The sequence below is a fragment of the Anopheles bellator genome, chromosome 1 (genome assembly GCF_943735745.2).
Source record: "Anopheles bellator chromosome 1, idAnoBellAS_SP24_06.2, whole genome shotgun sequence".
NCBI classification, from domain to species: domain Eukaryota; kingdom Metazoa; phylum Arthropoda; class Insecta; order Diptera; family Culicidae; genus Anopheles; species Anopheles bellator.
The window spans coordinates 23,999,162-24,023,135 of record NC_071285.1 but is presented as its reverse complement, the minus strand read 5'-3'; the positions used below and the strand labels follow the sequence as shown (position 1 = coordinate 24,023,135).

General features: G+C 47.1%; 6 protein-coding genes across 9 annotated transcripts; 3 read left to right on the top strand and 3 right to left on the bottom strand.

Moving 5' to 3' along the window:
• The first annotated feature begins 6,828 nt into the window (after nucleotides 1-6,828).
• Nucleotides 6,829-10,252, top strand: LOC131216260 (uncharacterized). The gene is made up of 7 exons (XM_058210704.1): nucleotides 6,829-6,949; nucleotides 8,176-8,733; nucleotides 8,807-9,267; nucleotides 9,338-9,493; nucleotides 9,604-9,845; nucleotides 9,951-10,012; nucleotides 10,086-10,252. Exons 1-7 carry the CDS (start codon nucleotides 6,829-6,831, stop codon nucleotides 10,250-10,252), a joined length of 1,767 nt encoding a protein of 588 aa, XP_058066687.1.
• An 838-nt stretch (nucleotides 10,253-11,090) lies between these two features.
• On the top strand, nucleotides 11,091-12,598 carry LOC131216682 (uncharacterized). Its single transcript, XM_058211237.1, has 2 exons — nucleotides 11,091-11,213; nucleotides 11,280-12,598. The coding sequence occupies exons 1-2, from the start codon at nucleotides 11,097-11,099 to the stop codon at nucleotides 12,543-12,545; spliced, it is 1,383 nt and encodes a 460-aa protein (XP_058067220.1). The 5' UTR covers nucleotides 11,091-11,096; the 3' UTR covers nucleotides 12,546-12,598.
• A 29-nt stretch (nucleotides 12,599-12,627) lies between these two features.
• Nucleotides 12,628-13,137, bottom strand: LOC131215268 (uncharacterized). The gene has a single exon (XM_058209656.1). It carries the CDS (start codon nucleotides 13,135-13,137, stop codon nucleotides 12,670-12,672), a length of 468 nt encoding a protein of 155 aa, XP_058065639.1. The 3' UTR covers nucleotides 12,628-12,669.
• Nucleotides 13,138-13,151: 14 nt separating this feature from the next.
• Nucleotides 13,152-14,517, bottom strand: LOC131216681 (superoxide dismutase [Cu-Zn]-like). Its single transcript, XM_058211236.1, has 2 exons — nucleotides 14,293-14,517; nucleotides 13,152-13,813 (listed from the first exon to the last, which is right to left on the bottom strand). Exons 1-2 carry the CDS (start codon nucleotides 14,356-14,358, stop codon nucleotides 13,418-13,420), a joined length of 462 nt encoding a protein of 153 aa, XP_058067219.1. The 5' UTR covers nucleotides 14,359-14,517; the 3' UTR covers nucleotides 13,152-13,417.
• Nucleotides 14,518-15,164: 647 nt separating this feature from the next.
• Nucleotides 15,165-15,476, top strand: LOC131216603 (histone H4). Its single transcript, XM_058211136.1, has one exon. It carries the CDS (start codon nucleotides 15,165-15,167, stop codon nucleotides 15,474-15,476), a length of 312 nt encoding a protein of 103 aa, XP_058067119.1.
• Nucleotides 15,477-16,718: 1,242 nt separating this feature from the next.
• Nucleotides 16,719-20,955, bottom strand: LOC131206129 (moesin/ezrin/radixin homolog 2). Of its 4 annotated transcripts, none has more exons than XM_058198546.1 (7): nucleotides 20,423-20,955; nucleotides 20,001-20,339; nucleotides 19,696-19,923; nucleotides 19,177-19,626; nucleotides 18,642-19,081; nucleotides 18,371-18,577; nucleotides 16,719-16,988 (listed from the first exon to the last, which is right to left on the bottom strand). In XM_058198546.1, the coding sequence occupies exons 1-7, from the start codon at nucleotides 20,510-20,512 to the stop codon at nucleotides 16,964-16,966; spliced, it is 1,779 nt and encodes a 592-aa protein (XP_058054529.1). In that variant the 5' UTR covers nucleotides 20,513-20,955; the 3' UTR covers nucleotides 16,719-16,963. The 4 variants fall into 4 exon arrangements, with proteins under 4 accessions (XP_058054529.1, XP_058054532.1, XP_058054531.1 ...); XM_058198549.1 differs by having other exon boundaries at nucleotides 18,447-18,577; XM_058198548.1 differs by having other exon boundaries at nucleotides 20,462-20,955.
• Nucleotides 20,956-23,974: the final 3,019 nt, after the last annotated feature.

Genomic DNA, 23,974 nt, shown 5'->3' with positions numbered 1-23,974 from the left:
TATCATGCCCTTTTTGGTGAACAAATGCTACCAACGAAGAACGGCTTGAATGGCGGTAGGACCATTCGCCTATGAAAATACGTTTCCGTGCTATTAGCTGTACAATTTGTATTTTGTTAGCTGTACATCGTGTCGCTTCAGAGAGCTCGATCATATACTAAAAGCATCTGCATCCATGCATTTAACAGAAAAAGACATCCTACTTTACATCCTTAACTAAGAATGCACTCTAGCGTTGTTGGCCACAACTATTTCTTTTTGGGTCAGTTTATATCATTGAATATCTTTTACAAACAAAGCATTTCAGCTAAATCCTGATGTCCATATCGTGAATAACGGAAATAATAGAGGGATCAACTGTATTGCATTCTATTGTTGGAATAGCGGAAATGCTGAAAGATCTCGTCATTATTACATTTATTTATGAAGTCATAAAATCCAACAACTTGAATCTATATTATGTGCCAGCTGTAATATGTAGTTCAGTTTAGCTAATTGAGTTTAAATTAAAAATCGCCGGGATCAACGATTATTACTTTACTGTGAGTGAACCCACTGCGCCCATTCCCACTGAGGCTCACCGGGGCAACATATTTTTATTCATAATTGAAATCAAATCAATTCATATCAACGCAATCGCAATCGCTCAATGGCACCGGACTCCCCTGTGTTCGGTGAAAGGTATGATTCGCGGCCTCAAAACACCTATCATGGTGTCGTGCCGTCTTTTGGGTGATATTGAAAAAAAAATGGACAACAAAAATCCAAATCACCTTCACGGGCAGGTGAGAAATACATTAAGCATGATGGGCAACGGCCATGATTTTTTGCCCTCCTCAAGGCACTCATCGCACACAGCTGCTAACCAGCCGCTCCAGCAACACCCCGACACAATCAGGCATCATTTGATACTAATCGAGTTTGGGGATTTTTACCATTTCGCCTTACGCGAAAGCTTACGCGTTTAACTAACGCCGTTTTTTTTCGCTAGGTACTTACTCCGGCGGGCCACTCCACCGGGCGGGGTTTCTAATAAATTACTTAACCCAAAAGGCTGATGAGTCGCGTAATAGCGGGAACAGCGTCCTGGGGCCGTCCGTGGGGAGGCCCAAGTACCCCCCGGTATGCTACAAAGCAAACGGCCGCGCAGGCGCCAGCAAATGGGCCAAGCACATTGCGCGCCCTTTTTGTTGTGATGCAATTATTTATTACGTTATGGGCCATGTGCCTTCCACTAATGGCAGGTGCGCCCGGCATAATGTGTCCGCTATTGATAGGATCAATCGGTGCGAAACGATCCGGTGCAGGGAAACACGGGCCACGGTGGATGGAAAACAGCACGGCACAACACGGAGTTTTAGATATAGGTCGGTGCTATCAGCAATTTGCCGAATGCTTCGGGGTCCATTATCCTGATGAACGATTTCGATCGATCAAATCGATGACGAATGATGTTCTGGGGGCTGCGCATGGTGCACGCTTTACGTAATGTAATAGTACTCACATAAAGCATTCTTTTGTGAGCGATCTCGTGGAATGGAACCGTGGAACGGAACGGTGAAGTGGACCGATTCCATCGAAATTGGCAGGCAGATTTCTGTGAGCGTGTTGAGCGCAGCATAAACACGGTGTAGCTGTCACGATAGAAAATGCTGCCGGCTTGATCGAAAGTCGATCTCTCCGCCGACGAGGATACGGTCGAAACCGCGTGGCATTGCAAACGACAAGTAGTTAGACATTTCGTTTTCAATTTCGCAGTTTGCAGAAAACATCAAACTTTCGAAAGTACGGTTCGATCAGTTCCACTCCAGATATTCAACCAGTTTGGCGCCCGGTAACCGCTGTTTCCCATTTGTTCTGAGCAGTGCTTGTAAGGGCCTCTAGTATCGGCTTCCCGTATTGAGGAACAAAAGTCCTTGTTTACGGACGAACATTTTGATTGATGCGGTTTAAGGGTCGCCTTTGAGAGCTTTTTTCAACTACCGGCCACGCTTCAAAATACTTCTCCAGCTGTTGACCCTGTCTGCTCGGAGGCCTTCCAAACCAAAAGCCGGTGCATTCCACTGGATCCGGTTTAGACGCTCCGCCGAGCCGCAGCATGCACGTGCGCGTTCAGCGCGCAAGTAAAACGTGCAAACATACTTTCTCTCCGAGCTGGGAACATGATCGGTGGGGTTGCTTTTCTTCTTTTTGTGCTGTGGCTGTGTCCCTCCGAGAGCAGTCTTCGCAAATCTGCAGGAAGGTATTTCGATTACCCGTCGACGCGGTGCAAACGACGTCCGCAATTACCGAGACAACGGGACGCTGCCACCGGATGATGCGGGAAGTTAAAGTACCCGGCAGCGAACGGTCAAATTACCGCGCGAATCTTAAGGCTCGATTAGTCAGATTTCTTCGTTAGCAGCCTATCCAAGCCTAGTGCCCGGACTGTCTTCATAAATTAATGGGCAACAGACAGGGGTTTCGACTCGGGTGCGATCAGCAGATACCGTTCAATGTGAAGAAACCACGGCCAGCACAGCTTGCCGGTGCAGTGGAGTGTGAAATACTTTAAATGAAAACAGCATTATGAAACATCAAATGGCTAGAAACGGCTCAATTAAACGATTGCGCACTGGCGCAAATTATTATAAACATCAATCCGTTCGTTAGGATCTCCGGGGCCTAAGAAAACGGTCACGACGGCCACGAAGCATAGCTTCACTTGATTGCTCAATTACCCTTATTGCCATTAGCATTTTACACGTCCCCACAGTCTCGGTGGTCTCCGGTTGCGATGGTCCAGCATCAAGGGTATGGCACCCGCACCCGATATCGACGGCCAATAAAACGTCTATCGGCCACAGAGGAACTGGTTTGGAAACCGTTTTGGGCCGGCGTTTTATCAGCGGTACCAAGAGCAGCCACGTGGCGGCATACGGGACGGAGAAAGAGCATAACTGATGGCCTTCACGACGGCTTAAACGGTGCGGACCGTTAATTGGGCCGCAGCATCGGAGAAAGAGCAGTGGTATAGGTCAAGGTGGGCCGCTGTGGGGAGAGCATTCTTTACGGGGCTGTCGACTTTATCGCACTAGGGTAGCGCGAAGGGCGAATGAAATGACAGGGTGCTCCAAACTATTCACAATTAGTCAACGTATAAATATTTTGATTATTTTTAGAACGATCAGAACTATATTAAGATCCAACTTAAAGTTTGGAAAAACTTAAAAAAAAAACACCACTCAAGATGATGCGCACTGTCAGGATTCGAACTGACGGCTCTCGCTTGGAAACCGATCATGCGCAGACGGATGATCGACGGACGAGCCACTTCAGGACGATTGGTAACTACAAATTGAGAGCCTCCACACATTCTTTGGTGGGCCAGAAATCCCGCGCCCAAAAACGAACGGCTGTTGACCCTCTACAACATAATTTCCATAATTTCATGCAACAGACCGCTTCAGAACGGCCCGAAAACGGTTCTCCATTCGCCTCTGAAGGGCGCCTCTGACGGTTAGAAATTATTCCATTCCCCAAAATTGGGTCAACTAAACCGGTATCTCTCACGGGGTCTTGATCGCGATCCGGCCGTGCATTCGTGATGAGCAGCAGCAGCAGGTAGGTAGGCTACCCGTTGATCGATTCATCAATGAATCGTAGCCCGCTGGCCATCAGGCCGTTCCGGTGTAATAATAGACCCATCTGCGTTGCTTTTTTTTGTTACGAAATTCCCCACCATCGTGCGAAGGCTCCGATCGCGGGCACCGCTAGTCGTAGCAGTAGACCCAGGCTGTTCAATAAGTTTTGTGCTTCGATAGGAAAAGCGCAATTTTATGGTTTGAAATAAATTCTATTAAACCTTTTTCAGTCGGTTGGACTCGGGCTGGACGATTTTCCAATACGATATCAAGTAGTTTTTCTACGACTTCAGGTGCTGCTACTGTTTTGGACGTCCTTGACGTGGATCGTCTTCAAGGCTTGTATGACCACATTGAAATGCATAAATTCTTGTATACTTTCATAAATTTCCTTCTCTTTTAAACCTTCCAAAAAATTTCCATCACGTTCACATGAAAAAGAAACTTCACATACGTTCATGTGAAGAGTGTACCAACATAGCAAAAAAATTAGGCTACTAACAACGCCCCCTGTTGTTGAACCGCAAAACTTATTGAACACCCGGATGGTAGTAGTTGTAGTTGCGGTGTAGTGACTCGGTACAGTGGCCGGCCGATAATTTCTCCCTCGCGGCGATCGAACCTCGGAGGGAGTTTGCATAATCGAGGTTAAGCGCCACCCGATGGCGGTGGCCAATCAACACACGCCGACCAGGCCAGGCAGATGAGGGTGCGTTTAAATTCGCACCACTCCGACCGAGGATCCTGAGGACTGCGCGGAGGTGATGGTCCGAAGGCTACCCGCGCGGCGTTCCTTCGCGGCAGCGCCACTTGCGGTTGCGCCAATTCGCGCCCATTGTTTCAACTACTACTACTGCGGCTACTGCCCGGTGGCCCACTGGAAAGGGGTGAGCGGGGCCGATTGCACGAAGCAATAGGCCTCCGCTGTCGGCTGTACCACGCCGCGCCAAAGTAGCTCAAGATCGAGGCGGCCCGATCAGGTGCGGCGCTCCCGGGGGCTCCGAAACGGGGTGCGAAAGTGGAAACTCTCGAGACGCCGTCTGATGTTGATGAACGCGTGTGCGCCATCGAACTGCGCTGACCACCAGCAGGAGGGTGCGCAGCGGCCGTTCCTTCACCTCCGCATTGCCACACTGTTTTTGTTGGCCTCCTCCCGGGGGCAGGCATCGGCCACGCTTTTCCTCTTGCTAAACACCGATCGGGGCACCACTTCACAGGTACACCCTTTTTGGACATTTCGCAGTGTACCAGTGCACCCAGGCTTCGGGGGCCCACCACCCCACCCCGCAGGGTTCGGTGGGCCAGACTACCAGACCAGACCACCAGCACCACCCGTTCGGGCCGTTGGCATCGGCAGCGTCGGGCCGTCGATCAGCGAGCCACGATCGTCGGTGAAAGAAAGGAAATTGGTCAGAAAGAATGGGTCTCCGCCGGCGCACAGGGTGGCTCAGGGATGGTAGAGAGATTGATCCATATTTTAAGCAAAGCAATGTCTGACGACACCGAATCCGGCATTTTTGTATTGTGTTTCTCACTTTGGTGATGACACGAAAGATGAGAAAAAAAATGTACTTTAAAGTACTGTCTGTCACATTAACTAGACCATTGTTCCATTTTCCCGACAATACTAGGAAAAGTGCCCAAGATCCGCGTCCCAGCATCCCAAGATGCTCGAAAGAACTCTTTCAATCGCGTTGTGGCAAACGGTCGAGCTCCAATGATCGGTTGAATCGGGGTTGATGGTGACAGTCACCGTCATTGATTGCAACAGATTCGAATGATCTTATAGTGGACCACTTCGAGCTGATCACTGCATTTGTTGGTTTGATATTTTCAGCCTTCACCACGATTCAGTGTACACAAATGTACCTTGCCAAAAATGTTCGAAAACGTAAGATATGATTTTGAAAAATAATCGAAAATGAACATCTTTCCTTTCAAGTTATTTATTTATTTATTTATTTCTTTATTAACTTTTTATTTTTATTATTTTTTTTTTATGATCCTATACTATAGCACAACTCATCACAACTGACAAGACAACAAAGGACACCTTTTCCAAACTAAACCATTTAAATTTAAAGTAACAGTAAAATATTCAAAATAGGAACGTTGATTCCAATGTTATGCTCTTCTGTGTTTTGTGCAAATATTGATGTTGCTCAAAATTTCAGCCAGAGATTCGAGATATTTCCGTTCGCCCCGGAACAGGAGGCACCCTGTACATTTAGTGTTTGTTTTGCCCCATCCGCAGACGGGGTTGCACAGGGGGTATTTGGCGAGCGATCGGCGGCGCGGTTGCTTTCGGCGCAGCGACTCGGTCCGGCCAGTTGGTCCTGAGACTTTGAAGCGGTTCGGTTCGTTCGGGTCGGTTCCGTTCAGCTTTCGCCGCGCCAATCGCGGTGGTGGCGCCGTTGTCCGTTGTTGTGGTCCGATCGTGTCCCGCGCTGGTGATTCGCGCACTCGCCCAGCGTCACCGGTTAGCGTAACGCGGATTGAGGATACCAGAGCACTACAGCTATCGCTAACCGCCCGCTAATTGTTTGCCCAGCTTTCGAATGCTGCCTTCTGGGGAGTTGCAATGTTTCGTGTGCTAGTCACTAGAAAACGGAAAAAGGCGCAAAAGAAGGAAAGAAACGGTACCTAACAACCTAATTCCACACGGCGCCCAAACCAGGTTTGCGACAGGTTCTCGGCAGTCGGCAAGCGTCGTTCTCCCGAAAGTGCAGTGTTCCGTGGTTTCAACGGCTCCGAAACGTAGCTGCCCCGATGGTGGCCCATTGAAAGTGTAGTGCAACTGACTGGCAAACCCCCAATTGAGTCACGGCTCAAGCGCAGCAGTTTCACCCTGCGTCGATAGTGTTTCTTTACTGTTCCCGATTTCTGTTTTATAGGATACACGCGCAGTGTGCAGTGAAATAGAAATCCATCCGGGGCGAAGTACTCGGAGAAAAACAGGCCGTTATCACCCAGCAGCGGTGGTCCGTCCGTCGTACCTTTCGACACCATAAATCCGACTGAATGTGCCCATAAACCTCCGGTCCGGTGTCCGGCTGGTGTGGTTCGCCCACAGCGTGCGTGTGATTGTGCAGAAACCGGAATAAAATTGTGCCAAAACCTATGTCCAGCAACGTTGGCAAACGGAAACCGCACTTCCGGTACTGGGCAGGCCCAGCGTGTCTCGCGTTCCTCTCGCGCCGGGATCATGAACTTGCTGCTGAAACCGTTCCACAGCGTTTGCTTCCTCTTTTTGGCGCTCCTATCGGTACTGAAATGTCACACATTAGAAAGCGAAGACCTGACGCACCTGTTGGATCGAGAAATAGGTAGGTCCCGGGGCCGAGCCGTGCCGAGGCCTGCGTCCAAATGTTTCCACGACATTTCGTCCAGGTTTAGTGTCTAGCACCGCGGGGCTTAGTTCACCTTTCACTAGTGTTTCGGCGCAGTTCGGGCGGACACCATCGCTTCATCTAGTCACTGTTTTGCCCGCCTCGGTATACTCGCCGCCCTGACTAGGGCGCGTTGACGTGTGTGACCGCTAGGGACTGGGGGAGTTTGTTCCCTCTTTCACCCCCTTCGGCGCGGGCCTTGATATGAACTTGACTTTGGACCTGCGGGGCGCCCGAGCGCATTACTACCGCCTGTCTGGTTCCGCGGAACCAGCACCACCAGCGCCCGCCTGCGCCTGCGGAAATAAGTGAAAGTTTGAGAAACGCGCCCGCGCTTGCTTGCGCAGGCGATCAGGCGACCCAAACGACCGACCTCAACCAACCCAGCGCTGGTTACGTGCCGATGGTTGTACTACGGCAAACGTAAGCCCCTTTCTTAAAATCGGAGAGAAAGAGAGAGAAAACCCTCCAAAACCCTAATCCATATCTGCGGTACGGTGATCTATTTAGTAGTTCACCTTACTCACCTCCTTCTAGTAATCCCCTCAGCGAACCTCATTCTAGCTCTAGTGAGCGGAAAAATCTATTCACTCACCTCCGATGGTCAATAAACTCCCCGCGGCCGCGTGCGTTGCTCACCTTGCTGGTGAAGAAAGTTCCCCCCCAAAGCGTCCATCTCCAACCTCGAATCGGCAGAATGGAATCAACTCGGTCCGCCGCCCGAAACAAACGACTTCGATGCCCGAACAGGCGGCGAGCTTCGTTAAAGTTCGCGTGAAATTTGTTTATTACTTAAAATTTGTTAATTGTCCGCGAAAGGCACTTATCTGCTTCCTCACTTTGCGGTTATGCTCGTTACCGGAATACCGGTCCGGATCTTGATGATGCGATGCGTGCGCGATGCGCTAATGTATTGACACCCGTTTTTTTCCCCCATTTCCGAGCGATTTTTTTATTGCGGGCTTTAACTGTATGCAAAATGGTGGTTCTTTTCGGGGGCAGCCCGTCCGTCATAGCCCTTCATGAAGGGTTTTTTTTTCTGGGTGAGGCGTTAATTTTACGATCTAAATTAAACCGAAGAAAACGGACATTTCCGTACAAAATCTGTTACGTCCACCCAGACGTCTTAGTTAACTTCTGCGAAACGGGTTCTCTCGTTACAGTGGACGCGTTGGTGAAACAATGGGCTCCTCTCGTCTGGCTGGCGCCAAATGAAAAGTACATGCCCGGCGATGTGTCCAAGTTTCTCGAGCATGTGCACGCAGAAGAAGCCAAAGTAGTGACCGTGTACCCGGGCAGCGAGATTACCGAGCTCGAGGAGCTGAGTGGCTACGACAATGGGTTGACGAACGAGCTGTCGTACTACGACCCGATGGCGCAGGAGCGACAAGGACGCTTTCGCAACAAGCGCAACTTCAAGGACCCGTCGACGTCGCTGGACCTGCTGTTTGATCTGCCCATCGGCAACGAGTCGAAGAGCTGGTACCTGGTGACCAATGGAGGAGTTGAGGAGTTGATCGCCGACAAGGAGTCGTTCATTCACGGACAGAACCCACTGAAAGATGATGTGCCAATTTACGCGGTGATCAGTATGTGCAAACAGTCGCTGCCCGGCCCGGCGTTGCACATACCAGACAGTTTGCCATTCCCACTGCTGCCAACGACGACGATCGCGTATCAGTCGACCCCTGTGTTTCATAGTATAAATAATCAAGAGAATGGTAAGAAGCGTGGTTTTTTTTCTAAACATGTTTACAATAAGTAATATTTTTTTATTACATTTATCGCTTACAGAGGTGACATATGCTGCGAAGGATCGACCGCCGTTCAAGCGCAACCCGTACGCACCGACGCCGAAGAACATTTTCGAGCTTCAGCCCAACCTCCGGCAGGGGATGAACAAGGTGGAGAAAAGCATTCGCTTGATACGCAAACGAAGAGAACTTCCGGACGAGAGGCCCTACGAGGCGGACCAACTCAACGACAACGACATCCAGGCACAGGTCCCGACCGATCCTAATGAGGCGGATGAAACGGGGCGAAAAGTAGTGTCTGATTCCATTGGCACCGCGGTGGACAACAGCTTTAAGTATGCGGCCGAGGAGTCGACCGAAAGCGCCTCGCCGAGTGAGGAAAACGAGGAATGGGAAACCATAACCGAGCGTCGGCATGACCAGGGACGCTACCCGGAGGACAGTGCGTCGGAATACCCCCATTTCCATGTCACCTACTGGATGTTCTATCCCTACAGTCAGGTAACAATAGCACGCACAGCGTTGCTCGCCGTCTCGACTTCCAAAGCATGATTACATTTCTCCTCTCCAGGGTAAAGTGATATGCACCATCGATTTGGGACCATTCGGACCGTGGCCTATACCGCTGATCTTTGGCATGTGCCTGGGCACGAAGAAGGAGTTCGGCAGCCATGTTGGAGACTGGGAGCACATGAGCCTCTCGTTCCGTGGCCGGCGCGAACCTGACGTAAAGACACTGATGCGCTTACACGCGTCCACTAATATTTTCCGGCAGTGGAGCTTCCGGATTTTCCCCTGATTAACACACTGTTTTGTTATGTCTCACTCGGGCGGCAGGAAATGTATGTATCGGCCCACGATGCAGGAGCATTCTACTCGTACGAACGGCTCACGGGAACGTTCGAGTACCACAGTCAGGAAACGAGGAAAGGGATACTGCAGCAGCCAACCTTCCCGAAAACAGTCGTCACGTCCGGGAACCATCCGGTGCTGTTCGCCGCCGAAGGATCGCACGGTCTGTGGACGGCACCGGGGAAGCACAAGTTTGTCCGGGTGCCGCGTCTGTACGACATCAATGGGTTCGTATAACTATCACAATAGAAAGAAAAACCCCTTTTTCAGCCATAACATTATAGACAGCGAAAAATTCCTCACCTTCACTTTTGCCACTTCCCTTCACACAGGTTCGGGTTGCCTTGGTCCACCTGGAGAAACGTTGAGCTGATCCACGAGAATGATGCCAAAGGTAAGGGAAGCTCTTGCTCACGGCTCGTGGGGTACTCTGTGACTTGCTCTACTTGTTTGTGTCGTTCCGCCAGGACGCAGTTCGCTTCGCCCAAAGTGGATGAAGTTCAACGGACGATGGGGTAACCCGAAGACCAAATGCCATCCACTGAAACGGATCGGGTTGCACATATGCGAGCTGACGGACGGCCCCACGGGAATTCCGCGCAAAAAGCATCACTTTAAGTGCAAGGCTCGATAACGCACTGTGCAACAGAAGCCCACCATTCCAGCGGAAGTGCCCTGATAGAGATTAACTATTTATTTCTCTGATATTTATTTCCGATTCTAACAATTTTTCTACGATTTTATCACATGATGATTTAATTAACAGTCATTTCCCCACCGGTCTCTTGATATCAGTTTGATCGATCGGCAGCAAATCGACTACCGAATTATACAACGCTTTTCTTCAGTATAAAGCTGTGGCAACCCTTATCAAATGTATTTTATCAAATCTGTATACAAACAATGCTGACGATCAATCAAATATTGAGATTGAGAACGGACTTTTATTGTCTCTTCTTTTTTATTCGCATTCTGATGTTTCGATACTCGGTTATATAATATAAGCTTGATTACATCGTTTCGCTAGGAGTATTTTGTACAAACGTACTTTGCTTCTCCGATAGTATTTCTTACGAACGCGTATATGTAAATACCATATTTTTAATTGGAATTGCCCAAAAGCTGGCAAAAATGTACTGTATAAATAAATGCTTTAGTTAAAACGTAAAAAGTGGTGGATTCCTTGTGTTCAGAAGCTTGGGGTTTAAAATTTACTTTCAAGGGATAGTCTTTAATGATGAATACGTTTTACAAAAGCTTGACCGTAATCTGCATTCTATTGTTTTTAAGGAAAGGTAATGAGTTTAAGTTAAGTTTGAGCTTAAGTTTCCAGCAACGGCTAATGAAATGTTTCATCTTCGTTGTTCCCTTGAAATAGTTCGTGTCAGTCTATACCATGAGCTGCGCTACTTCAAATGACAGCTCCCGCCTTGGAACGGAAAAAACTATGTACAACTCCGGATGATTTGGAATACAACATGACCCGAGACGCCGGAAATCCTATGGAAGCATTAATTCAAGAAATCAGTAGTGGCCAGTGTAATCGAGCGAAGGTTAAGGTTAAGAAGGTATACTTAAACGAGGACCCGTCCAAGGTAAATATCAGATACGACATGTTGCATTGTAATGCCATGCCTAATAATACACTCTGCGCTTCTCAGGAGGAAACGGTCCCATGCCCACGCTGTTCGCGGGGTAATCAACAAAGCATGGTTCGCTACATGTACATCAGCCTCAACGAAGCTATTTACAAATGTGAGGCTCCGAACTGTATGTACCCGTTCAGGAATTTCAGGTTCAAAAACTATGACGACAACACCGTGTATCAGTACGAACAGTTGCTGGACCAAAATCGCCTGAACCTTGATCTGCTGTGCTCGGACTTTACTCCATGCAGCGTCTCCGATTCTTATGGCTGCGGTCCAGAGCAATCCCTCGATGATTTCGCTCCGGTCGATTTCAATGTCGATTTCCCATCAACCGAACCACTTGGCCAGCATTCTTTCGCAAACGCTTCCAAATCTTTGCCAACGGAGCCCAAAAGCCAGGAGTTGGCGACCACATTCGATGTCGGTCTAATCGACGACATCCTGCAGGACTTATGGCCATCAAAGTCCGCCTCTACCGCACCACCATCTAACGAAACAGTATTGATGCCCAATGATGTGAAGAACTGGCAGCCCTCCGAAGAACCAAAGAGCACAACGGAGTCAAATCAACCGCCATCCGGCCGAAGGCTGGAAAAATGTTTAAAAGCGGTCCAGCAAACAAATAAAAGCCTTCAAGATGTTATCTTTAGGGTGCCAACGGAAACGGAGCAATCGCGTAAACGGACGGTACACGTTGTAGAATCCATCACACCGACCAAGCTGCGAATAAAGAAAGTTTCTCCACGCAAGCGAAGAAAGATGAATCCGCCTGCGAAAAGCAACTGCCCCGTAAAGCCGTACAATCCGACCATGGTAATGGCCAGCAGCGCAAACACACTGGTCCAAACGAAAGCTATCACACCGGTCGAATTTTTAAACCAACTCAACACGCTTTCGAGGCCATCACCGCCCAGGCCCAGCAGCGTCTGTTCGGACAAGGCACAGCGGATGCTCAGCTTCATACAACGGAGCTTACGGGATCGGCCACGGGATGATAGCGTGCCACCCCAATCGGTAGCGCAGGCACCGGTGGTTTCGAATGAACTGCAAGCGGTTCCGGTGATTTCGAATGAATCGGTAGGTTCGCTACAAAGTCAATCCTTGCCGCCCATCGTACCCTGTTCCAGTACGGCACCGTCGGAAGATCTTGCTGCAAACGCCACTGTAGCCGATGAGCTACCGCCTACACCTACACTAGAAAAACCTGTCATAGAGATAAAAACGTGCGAATTCGTGACTAACGGCGGAATGGAACTGCTTATACGCTTGTTAGAATGAATGATAGGCGCTATCGAACAGTGAATAAATCTAATCAATTTTAGGAAATTACATTCCACACCTCAACTTTGAAAGTCGACCCATGGGTTTGTTTTATTCTCGCGTCCTTATCGGCAGTCTTTCGTTAGCCAGAGGTCAGATGCAATCGCTCGGCGAAGTATTCTTCCCGCGCAACGCCAATGATGGCGCAAGCGATGCAGTTGCCCGAGTTGCCCGTCGTTTTGCTGTAATCGTGTCCGCCCCGCCCCAGATCATCTTCATACTCCGACACCGACAGAGTCCTACCGATGATGCTGCGCTCGCCGGTGAGCGTTATCTTTGGATCCGCCAGCTGCACCTTCGCCAGTCCCCTGCCATACGCCACTACGTTACCCAAATCTCCGACGTGACGGTTTTCGTCCTCTGGCGCCCCGTGGTCGTTGCCGTCCGGGTTGTAGTGCGGCCCGGTGGACAGACATCCACGCGAAAAGTCCCCAAACTCGTGTACGTGCAAACCGTGCTTTCCGGGCTTTAGTCCCTCGAGCGCACCGGTTACGGCCACGGATGTACCCTGCGAAACGAAATGCAATAAAAGCGACACACCATCTCCCATGGGAGTTGTTTTAAATTGTTTCCAGTTCTTGTAGAACAGCGTAAGGATGACAGATTTTATTGTAATTTTATATCCATTCACGTACAGGTTAGAAAATTCTCCTTTCCCACGGAACTGATGATTTTAAAATCATGCACACAGGCACACACACGCACATATATATATTTGTGAAGACACACCTAGTGTGCAGCTTCCGGAGTGTGATGTGATCTAAGATAAATGTTGTCTTTTCTTCAACAGCCAACTTCAGACAGATGAGACCCTCGCCGGTTGAATGAATTTAAATTTTGCACAATCCAATCACGCCGCACGCCAGCCGAGCCCCAGCATTGCCGGTGGTTTTGCTCAGCTCATGTCCACCTAGTCCAAGATCGTCGGGATCAGCATGAACGACGAGCGAACGGCCGACCACGTTCATAGGTCCGCTGAGCGCAATCTGCTGCACGGTCAACTCCACTTTAGCTTCACCGGAAGCGTCCGCCACAACGTTGCCCATATCGCCGGCATGACGCTCCGTTGCGTCCGGTGCGCCGTGCGTTTTGCCGTGCGGATTGAAATGAGCCCCAGTGGACATGCATCCGTTGGTATTATCTCCGAACTCGTGAATATGGAACCCGTGATCGCCTGGCTTCAGGCCGGTAACGGACCCAGTAACCTTGACGGGGTCCGATTCTCCCTAAAATGTGCGTAATGAGATGGATTAATGTTAACGAAAGCGAAACGGACGAAACGGAGCGACGGTGCGCTAATAGTTGAATTATTTACAACTGCATTTATCGGAGGACGTGTTTGGGTGCAAAAAAACGAGTAAACTATTCGACCTGAGCGCCGAGTTTGTTCACAACACCTATCTTATGCGTTAGAGAGAGAAGAAATGAGTTGTTGCGAAATAATGACAAGTTAGCATGACGAGGCAAACTTCAAAGGACGGAGTCAAGGGTTGCTCAGAATAACCCCACTTAAAACCGGGTTTGCTTCCCGAAAGTACACCCTTAAGAGGAGCACCAAATCGCAGAAGCCACAGAAAACAAGAGATTACATAAATTCTCATCGATCCGGAAGACGTACTAATAGCAGTGGGGAGAACCTACACTATCTTGCCAGCCATTTTGCGGCTTATTTACGTGCAAAAAGGCGTGCAAACGAAATACTTACACTCTGCTCGAAGAAAATCGTTCCCTTTACTTCGCCATTCAAAACGCACACGGCTTTCAGCGGCATATTGCAGAGAACGTAGAATTCGCCGGAAACGTAAGCCTCGGTTCAATCGATTACACTGTTTCACGTACTTTTGAGTCGCAACTGAATGAGCTTCCTGATAAAGTGTTCTTTCGCGGTTTGTACGATCGGCAGAATAGTAGTGCCGTGGGCAAGACTTCGGTTTATCGGCGAAAATGCAAAAACAGTTCAGCAGTGTGTGTATGTGAGGTTCCGGGCGATTCATGGTTGGATTGGTGTGGTTTTTACAGTAGAGTCCGTGCCATAACGCGGTTCTCTGAAGCAAATGGTTGGACCATTAACCGAGTGGGAAATGTTTACAAAATACATAAACAATGTTCTCGCGGTTATGAAAATGTTGACTGTTTTTAATACCACCATATTTCTAGGTTGCCACGAGCACGGCAAACATACTGTTTCTTTCACTCTATGCAGTTGCCAATGCCAATGTAAGCGGAAAAGGAATAGAAGCGCGGACGAACGCTTGAAACACAGCTTGGAACAGAAACCATTCGGTTATAATGCAAAATGTTTTTTCATTCTGTGCATTGAACTGATTCATTGCTAAGTGCTAAAATGCATAAGTGCTAAAATGAGCAAAACTAGTCGGTAGAATCGAAACAAATTTTCCCTTGTGAAAAGCGTCTTTACGGATTTTGGCGCGCTTTTCTGGCAACACAGCTATTTTATGGTTCATTTTTATAGCATAGCCGTCTATATAAACAGGGTGAGATCGCGGATTTCCTGGTCAGTGCCCAGAAAATCGTTCGAACTCGTGATAGTCGTTAGTGAAATCTCATCGCATCAAGATGACAGGACGCGGTAAGGGAGGAAAAGGATTGGGCAAAGGAGGAGCCAAGCGTCACCGAAAGGTGCTGCGCGATAACATCCAGGGCATCACGAAGCCGGCCATCCGTCGCCTGGCCCGCCGTGGAGGCGTGAAGCGTATTTCCGGTCTGATCTACGAGGAAACCCGAGGCGTGCTGAAGGTTTTCCTGGAGAACGTGATCCGTGATGCCGTCACCTACACCGAGCACGCCAAGCGCAAGACCGTGACCGCCATGGATGTGGTGTACGCTCTGAAGCGTCAGGGCCGTACTCTCTACGGTTTCGGAGGCTAAACTGCTAGGCCCGTCATCAACAGCATCATCATCAATTTAACAAAACGGCCCTTTTCAGGGCCAACGATTGTATTTCTGAAAGATTCGCTTCTACATCGCTTCATTTTTCACGACTATACATCTGCATTTACATTACAAAGTCGCTACTTCACGAAAAGAGTTGCAGAGATGCGGTTTTTCCAAAATATGCATCTGCGGAGCTTGGAATAAAATTCCGTGCTTGGCGTGGCAACTGTAATTGTGGAGTTTTGGTCAATAGGGCGTCGAATAATAACTTCTGCCGCGACGTTCTCTTACGCCCCTGTGTGCACGTCATCGCATCGATTTTTGCCCGGTAAACCAAGATGGCGAATCGAATGCAGCTGATGCTAGCCGAAACAGTGATGTGCATCTATATCTAAAACGCGTTTTTTCCGGCGTGTTCGTCCATTAAAGAAATAACCGGAAACAATTATTATTACTTTTTCCATGATTTCGGGATATTCAAAAGATGGATGTGAATTGATCATTGAACGAGAAATAAGTTTTCGCAGACATTCTCTCCACGTACTACAGGAGAGAAAGTTGTAAGCGTAAAGCTTTCCGATGCAAAAACAATGAGGAAATGCAACCTAATTTGCTATCGTTCGCTAAGGTTTTTCCCTAAGAAATAATGTTGACTAAGAGCAATGGAGTGAATTATTAGAAGGAATAACTAATGGACCTACAAAAAATTGTAATACTGAATTGTTGGATTTGTTCCTTCCAGGTAGAAAACAAATAAGGCAAAGCAAATTCCCAGACACAACAATGGCGGGGGGGATAAACGTCAATTAGCGCGCTTTGTCGACCGAAAGCAGGCAACACTGCCGAAAAGTTCACGTTTGTATTGCAATTGTTTTGAATCGGCAGTTGGCAATATGTTTTAAAAGAAGTACACCTGTACAAACTGTGCGTGTATTGGAGAGCAAAGAAAAGCTCGACCAAGATTATTTGCCGAAATGGAAAAACGCAAGATAGTTGAAATCATTTTACCTACAACTGTAGCATACAGTTTCCAAAAAAAAGTATTGCCCATTCCTCGAGTGTATACGTTTTGCCTCAATCTATAATCCTTTAGGCAAAGATTACTAGACTTCGCGACGCTGTATCTAACTCCGACAGGATTATATGGTTGCTACCAAAACGTCCAAACAATAAAAAAACCAATATAAAATTACCAACAGGATCAACCTAAAACATCATTTTTTTTATTGTCATCAAATGAAATGTCATTTTTTCTGTTTTATCAAGCGTAAAATCAGTCCCTGTAGGTTTGGTCCCCGTGCGCAGGTTGGCAGTTCAAAACAGTCGAAGGGGATAAGGCATATTGAGATGATTTCATTCGTAACCTATTCGTTTTCATCGCATCATAGTTTTGCGGGTGCTTTCTTGTTGCGAGCATTAATTACGGTAGTTGGCATTCCTGAGACTTTCAACGGAAATCGTAAATAAATACTCCGTGTTTTTCACACTATCGACTCCTCCGGTTCCCTGTAATTTATAGAATACATTCAACAGGTTTTAATTATAGCCGCGTTTAAACAAACACTGTATCCGGTCACTGCTAATAATAGCAGGATGGTGATGAACTTGCAAAGCTACAAATAATACCAGCGCTAGGAACACCAACACATACTCCTGAGGCTAAAACGTACGAGAAAGGCGTAAATGCACAATGATAGAACAAGTGATGGAAATATAAACCAACTAAATACAAAGAATAAAAGAAACACCACTAGCAACGATTTTAAAAGCAAAATCGAGTAAACGAAACGCTGCTTTGTCCAGGGAAGAAAGAACAAACGAACCATTACAAAGAGCTAAAACCACAACACCAAATTAAGTACAACAAAGAACCAAACACACACATCAACTAAAACCAATGAACCAACCCAGTTGCGCATAATGAAGACGATGATGAGCAATAAATAATGGTGAACAAACCACAAGGAACATAAATTGAAACTAGCTTATAGATCATTTTGTAAACTTTATTATGCATTGTACTACATACTGATTGAACAAGGATTTTACCCCTTTTTACTAGTACACAACAGGACAGTGACTAATGAATAGAAACGATACTGATAAATGATTGTGAAATGCAGTTGATTGTGATGAAATCTGAAATCCTAGTATGATACATTACTGTTCTACTGCACACAAACTGATGTCCAAATGGCATGTAAATGGGGACACGTTTATACGAGTAACGTCTTTCGAGCCACGCGTATGAAGAACTATTAGCTTCCAAACACATTTTTATCGCATTCAGGATGCATCAACTTTTCTCTACGATATACGCTAATGTAAATTATACTTTGCTAAGATAAATAAAATCAAGCTCTGAATTAAATTATTAATATCAAATTCAACCTTTCCTATGCACGGGAATGCTGAATAAACAAACTTTCTGCAACAATTTATGTTTTTAGTAGTCAACCGCTTGAAGAATTGTTATGATCTGTGGATAATTCCGAGGAGCGTTAAATCATTGATTATTATGCTTAAAACAACGGTCTCTTTGCCGCGTAACCAGCCACAATTTAAAACAGTAATATCATTTTTGCTATCTTATCTATATCGCCAATAGTCTCCAATTGTTTCAAAAGAGAGATCGAAGCGAATGAACTATGGGGGTTGATTGGAAACAAATCTGGTCCTATCATTTCTTAAACCTGGACAGCAGAATACACAGAACAATAATAAAACTGAAACTAAACGGTACATACAAGACTCTATAAGCGAACAGCCGCGGTAAAGCCAAACAACTTTCTTCCGAAAGAACGCATTCAAAGAAGGCAAAACCAAAAACAGGGTACACAAAATGAAGACGACTATGTGATAATGCAGTGATTAAACAAACGACTTACAGTTCCTCGAAAAATGCTACTCGTGCTTTCGTCGAACCGGACTTAACCTTTTTCAGGGTGGAATATTTGGTCTCACCTAGCCGCAACTGCTCGGCATTGATATCATCCAACGGACACTGATTCTCACCAATCTTGAGCTGCTCAATCTCCGACCGAAGTTCCTTCAACTGACTCTGAACTTGTTTCGATTTCGCCAAATACTCAACTCTACAAACAACGAAGCGGGCAGTTAGACAGTTTCCGAACTTGGTGACGCTGTGAGGCGGCTTACCTTTCCTTTTCGATTTCCAGCGACAACTGCTCCATGTCGCCATCGGCTAACAGATCGTACGAGTTCAGCTCGTGCATCGGTGACTCCGGCGAGGATGATGGCGTTATGAGTATCGATTCAGTGGACGTCCGGCTGAGGAAATTGAGTAGCTTTTCCTTGGCCTCTTTTTCGGCGACTCGGGCGTGAATTAGTTCGTTCTTGAGCTTGTCCGCTTCAAAGGCACGCTTGCGCGACTCTTCCATCATGCGCGCCGTCAGCAGCTCCGCTTCTTGCGTTTTGCGCTCCAGGTACATCTTTTCTTCCTCCGTCTTGCGTGCGGTCATACGCATGCGGCTAATCTCTTGCTCCACTTCCTGTGCCTTGTGCGATAGGAGCATGGCTTCCTCTTCGGCCAGCCGGTTCTTTTCGGCCAACAGTTCGGCTGCCTCCTCACTGCGTCGCTAAAATGTTCGAAAAAGGGGCAACGAAATCACATCTAATGGGGGTTCTCTATTGATGCGCACACCGTTTAGCGGTATAAAAATGAAATATATACCAAAGCCTCATTAGCGGCACGCATCTCCTCCTGCAACTGCATCAGACGCTGCTCCATCGCGGCCTTCTCGCGCTCGGCAGTTTCACGCAACTGCTTTTCGCGTGTAAGCTTGTTCCGCTCGACTTGCCGCCTCTGCTTTTCTTCCTTCGCCTGCGCCTTCATCTGCTGTATCTCCATCGTGTCCGGTTTGCGGCGCTTCATGTACAGATCGTGGTTCCCGACGCAAAGATCGAGAATCAGCTTATTGATGCGAAGCTTCTGCGAGTAGAATATCACTGGTTTGGGGTTTTTGCTGTCGTTGGTCTTTACCACAAACTTTCTGTCGTCGAAGCTAATGTGAAGAATTTCGTTCCACTGAAACGTCGTCACCGGGAGCAGTTTGTTTTCCTTGTTGTAGATGTTTAACCCCAGTGCCGTCACACCGAGCCACACTTCTGTATTTTTCTTGTTCTGAAAGCACCGGAGAAGCTTGCGTATAGCGCACGAAACTCGTTGCGAACACTGGGTGCAGCAGCTTACCGTGATTGGGAAGTAGTTTACCCCAAACATGTCCAGATCCTGTGCTATCTTAAGATACTCCATCTCCGCTTCATCTCGTGACATGCCGCGATGATCCGCGTACCACGTTTTGATGCGTTCCTCCCACATCTGAGGCGTCATTTGGTACTGGTCGATCACTCTTTGTGGCAACAGGTTCTCACTGATCAGCATGCCAGGCTTACAGACCGCCTCATCGTAATCTCCGTACTGTAAATGACCGAATGGGGTGAGACTGGGGTGAGAGTACACAACGAGAGTTCCGGCGGCGTTCCGGAAACCGCTACCTTTGCTTGCACCGCGTATGAGGCAAGTAAAACCGACGCTTCCGGTGGACAGTAAACGTCCATCGAAAGGATGGCTTGCTTGATTTGCAGGAAGAACAGATGCTGCGTAACCTCCTGGACCAGCTCTTCGGCTACATTTTCCGGGAAAAATTTGGCCAGGAAGATAAACATGCAGCTACCGTTGGGCATGTTCACGCTCTGGTCCAGCACCTTTTTGTCCATCTTCAGCCACGAAAGGTTGCCCTTCGAATCTTCGTACTGCAGCCCAAAGTACCACGTTTCCCGCAGGCCAATGGTTCGGCATATTAGGTCGAAAAGGAACCTACCTGTGGCACGGTGCTGAAAGAGTAACAAAATCAATCAGTGGCCCATTCCATCCTGCGTCGTTGGCTTGGGTCGTTTACGTTGGGGCTCAATTATACCTCCAAATGAAACTCCAATTCCGAATCGAACGTGCAAACCTTCACCGGGAACTGCTTGTTCGCTTTTCGGCGTCTGAACGGAACCATCATTTCGAAACAATCGACGGACCGTTCGATCGGTTGCGCTCGACTCCGACTCCAATCGGAAACGCCCTCTCGTACGGCGTTCAATTATAGCTGCGAAAGAAGAACCGCGGGTCGCAATAAATTGCACACACTGAACAAACCGCCAGAAAGTCAATGGGCCGTTCGCGCACTTGGGCGGGGAATCTTCTTGTGCTTTGCCACCCCCAACTCGGCTTGTGCTTCGCGTGAGCCTCCACTAGCGAGTTTTCATCTTAGAGCGCCCTGGCGATGTTGTAACAGTTTGGCTCGCATTCGCGCATTATTCCGCAGCTGTTCGCAGGCACTACACTTGGATTGTGGAATACGCTACACTATAAAAACGTAAACATCGCAGGCTAGCTGAACGCAATAACAAATAATATTACAATGGTTCTATTTCGATTCTATGCTGTGTTTTCCTTTCTTTCTTCCCTCTTCCCTCTTGCTGTAGCAAGATCTACTCTGGCAGCAGTGATTATTGCAGCTGTAGCCTCCTGACTCGACCCTGTGCAAGCGCAAGGGTCCGACTCAACCCTACCCAGATACGTTCCTTCTTCTAGTTCTTTGTTTTTTCTTCGTTTTGAAAATGCAAGATTTTGACACATTCACATTACAGGGTGCCTCATATAGCACAGTAGGCAACAGGTTGAGGTGCGAATGACAAAAAAAATTTAAAATAGTTATTTCTCACTTTTAGTAATCATTTGCCGCTAGTAATCATTAGAAAATGTCAACCACAAAAAGATTGTCTCGTAGTCAATTCTTTCTTTGGATTGCGGCGTACTGATATTTTCAAACTCTCGGTAAACGTGGGCAAGGAACGAGAAGACTGTGCAATTTAATTTAGTTTCATACGCCATAAATGAAAAGGTACTGAAAATAAGCAAACGTCCAACATGCGCTGTTGAATTGTCGGACGATCTGTTGATCGGGATTTATTTGATTCACTCAAATCGATTCAATTCTATTTCATTTTCAAATCGTTTCCGCCAGGTCAACTGTCTGCTGCAAGTTCAACTTTATGTTGCGAAGTGCGAATACGCCAGCACTTTTTGGGATGTACCAACTTCTGAGCATGAGCAAATTGCTTAAATGTTACACATCTCGTTGGTCAATAAGGTAAACTTTTGAACCTTTAGTACATAACAGATGTTTTGTTGGAGCTCCATTATTATAGCTTCAACATTCAATAACTTAATCATTTAAATATCTGATACCCTGGAGGAATTGAAGAGGGATTGGAGGGAAAGGATTTTGGTGAGGTTTAAAGAGGGGGTAAGGAGGGACGTTTTTCATTGATTTTAAAGATAGTTGTTAAGCGCGCGTAGCATGTGTTATGATCGGTTCGCCAGTTGCCAAATTTTAAAGGGTAAGGAGCCGGTTAAATTGTTTCTACTTCGAGTGGAAAAGATGTATTCGTTCGCGCCCGGAGGTACGGTGGACATTTTTTCAAAAACTGGGATTTCCTATCCCAGGTGTTAGGGTTTAGGTATGTTAGAAGTGTAGAGAAAAGGAAAAGAAAACACCCTTATCTTGATGTGGTACCCGTACTAAACAGGGTGCTTTGGCTGGTTCTCGATGGGCCGGGTAGGAGGTATTAATTCCTCCCGTGCTTGCTGTGGTCTTTTGCACCTGTACTTTGCACCGTTGCTCGGTTAGGGAATGATCAGGTAACGTAAGTGAAGTATAAATAACGCAAATTTGAAATGAATCCTTCAGTTGGTAGTTGGCTTCCGAGTCGTTGGCATTGTGATCCATACATTAAGCAAGTGGTGGTCATATCCTTACGGCCGTAATAAGTCTAAGCGTGAGATAAGGAGAGTGAGTGATTTCATAATAATCAATGTGTAAGTGCGAAAAGTCAGTGAAAAAATGTGACGTAATTATGAAATTCGGTGATTGTGATAATTGTGAGATAATGAGAAACAATATAGACGATTTTATAGGCCGAAACGGTTTTTATAGGCCGTAGTTTTTATTAGACAAATTCGCATGTGTTAACGTGGCTTGACGTAAAGTCGCCAAGTTCTTTATCGCTAGTGGTCAACTTTATGTTGCGAATAGGGCATACTCAAGCACTTTTAGAGATGTGCCAAATTCTGAGCATATTTTTAATTGCTTAAATGTTCTCGTTTTGCTCGTCGTTTGTGGTCAGTATGGTAAACTTCTGTGCCTTTAGAACGTAATAGAAGTTGTGTTGGAGCTCCTTTGTTGTAGCTCCAACATGCAATTACTTGAATTTCTGATATTTTAATTTGACAGTTTTAGTTTTTCAAGGTTCCTTTTTGAACCGCTGATGTTTTTGCTGGATTTTTGTTGGGACTTTCCCCCTCGCTTTCCGAGGAACACAACGCTTAGGTACAGTTTATTCCATTCCAATCCATTTATTCATCCACTACTCATTTTTCTAGTATGCGGTTTTTTGCAAGAACTATTGTACACACTTTTCGCATGGTTATGGTTATGGGCATTTTTCAATTTAACTCTAAAAAAGTTCACCTCTCATGTTTGGTAATTTAAAATTCGATTATTCATCACCACCAAAAACAGTCTATGAATGTTTGTATACATTCTAAATTGTACTTTGGGCAACGGCCTAGGACGACCACTCCAGTGGGGATGTGGAGATCAAAAATGCTGGCTCTGGGAGAGCTGGCTGACTTTTGACTTGGAGGTTTTGTTGTTTTTGTGTTAGTGCATCCTTTGCCCTGCTAAGGGCCTTGGAGCGTTAGTGTACTGGAGTGATTATCTTTAAGATTTGTTTGTGATTTGACTTAGGAGGGTGGGGAGTTTGGCGGATGCATTCCTTGACGTGTGTGGGGATTCCTTTCGTCCACTTCCCACATTATTATTATTGAATTTTAATTTAAAGTTGTATATAGTCATTGGTATCAGTTTTTGGGTGTGTGGTGGGGACTTATCTGTATTTCGACGAGGTTGGTATTTCCGGAGAGGCGACGTTTATGCAGCTGGAATCTGGCTGGTTGGGGTGTTGGGCGGGGGTCCGGGCTCGAACTTTTATGTTGTTACTAGGTGTGTTTTTCGTTGCGATGGGATTTCCGGATTTTTGTTTCGGGCCCGCACGTGTACGCGTTACACTGCCAATTGACTAGCATGGACACTGATTCACCTGTTGCCGGATCTCGATTGACCATTTTCTGGTTGCCACCAACACCTTCTTTTTCCGGATCCTTCCGGGTGGGCCGGGTGATCGTGGAAATTAATGTTCGCGATCGGGGGATTAATGCGTCGCCGGGGCGCCGTAGAGGGAGTCCTTGTGCATCTACCTGTTCGTGGAAATATGCGCACCCAAAACGCACACAAGCGGATACCTTACACTGTCTACGCACCGGTATGGGCCCAGTTCCGTATGGAGTGTCGTTCTCCTGGGGAGGGAGAACGGGTTTTCGCCCGTTTTAGGGTGACGGGTTGGCTGGGTAGAAAGCG

Excerpts from the sequence above, each read along its gene's own strand:
- LOC131216681 (XM_058211236.1), bottom strand. The coding sequence starts at position 14,358 with ATGCCGCTGAAAGCCGTGTGCGTTTTGAATGGCGAAGTAAAGGGAACG. Across the intron at positions 13,814-14,292 it reads CGATTTTCTTCGAGCAGAGT|GGAGAATCGGACCCCGTCAA; the intron begins GTAAGTATTTCG and ends CGCACATTTTAG.
- LOC131216682 (XM_058211237.1), top strand. The coding sequence starts at position 11,097 with ATGACCCGAGACGCCGGAAATCCTATGGAAGCATTAATTCAAGAAATC. Across the intron at positions 11,214-11,279 it reads TAAACGAGGACCCGTCCAAG|GAGGAAACGGTCCCATGCCC; the intron begins GTAAATATCAGA and ends TGCGCTTCTCAG.
- LOC131206129 (XM_058198546.1), bottom strand. The coding sequence starts at position 20,512 with ATGATGGTTCCGTTCAGACGCCGAAAAGCGAACAAGCAGTTCCCGGTG. Across the intron at positions 19,082-19,176 it reads GTGCCGCTAATGAGGCTTTG|CGACGCAGTGAGGAGGCAGC; the intron begins GTATATATTTCA and ends CGAACATTTTAG. Across the intron at positions 16,989-18,370 it reads GTAGCATTTTTCGAGGAACT|GGAACCGGAGGAGTCGATAG; the intron begins GTAAGTCGTTTG and ends TATAAATTACAG.
- LOC131216603 (XM_058211136.1), top strand. The coding sequence starts at position 15,165 with ATGACAGGACGCGGTAAGGGAGGAAAAGGATTGGGCAAAGGAGGAGCC.
- LOC131216260 (XM_058210704.1), top strand. The coding sequence starts at position 6,829 with ATGAACTTGCTGCTGAAACCGTTCCACAGCGTTTGCTTCCTCTTTTTG. Across the intron at positions 6,950-8,175 it reads CCTGTTGGATCGAGAAATAG|TGGACGCGTTGGTGAAACAA; the intron begins GTAGGTCCCGGG and ends CTCTCGTTACAG. Across the intron at positions 10,013-10,085 it reads CCACGAGAATGATGCCAAAG|GACGCAGTTCGCTTCGCCCA; the intron begins GTAAGGGAAGCT and ends TCGTTCCGCCAG.
- LOC131215268 (XM_058209656.1), bottom strand. The coding sequence starts at position 13,137 with ATGGGAGATGGTGTGTCGCTTTTATTGCATTTCGTTTCGCAGGGTACA.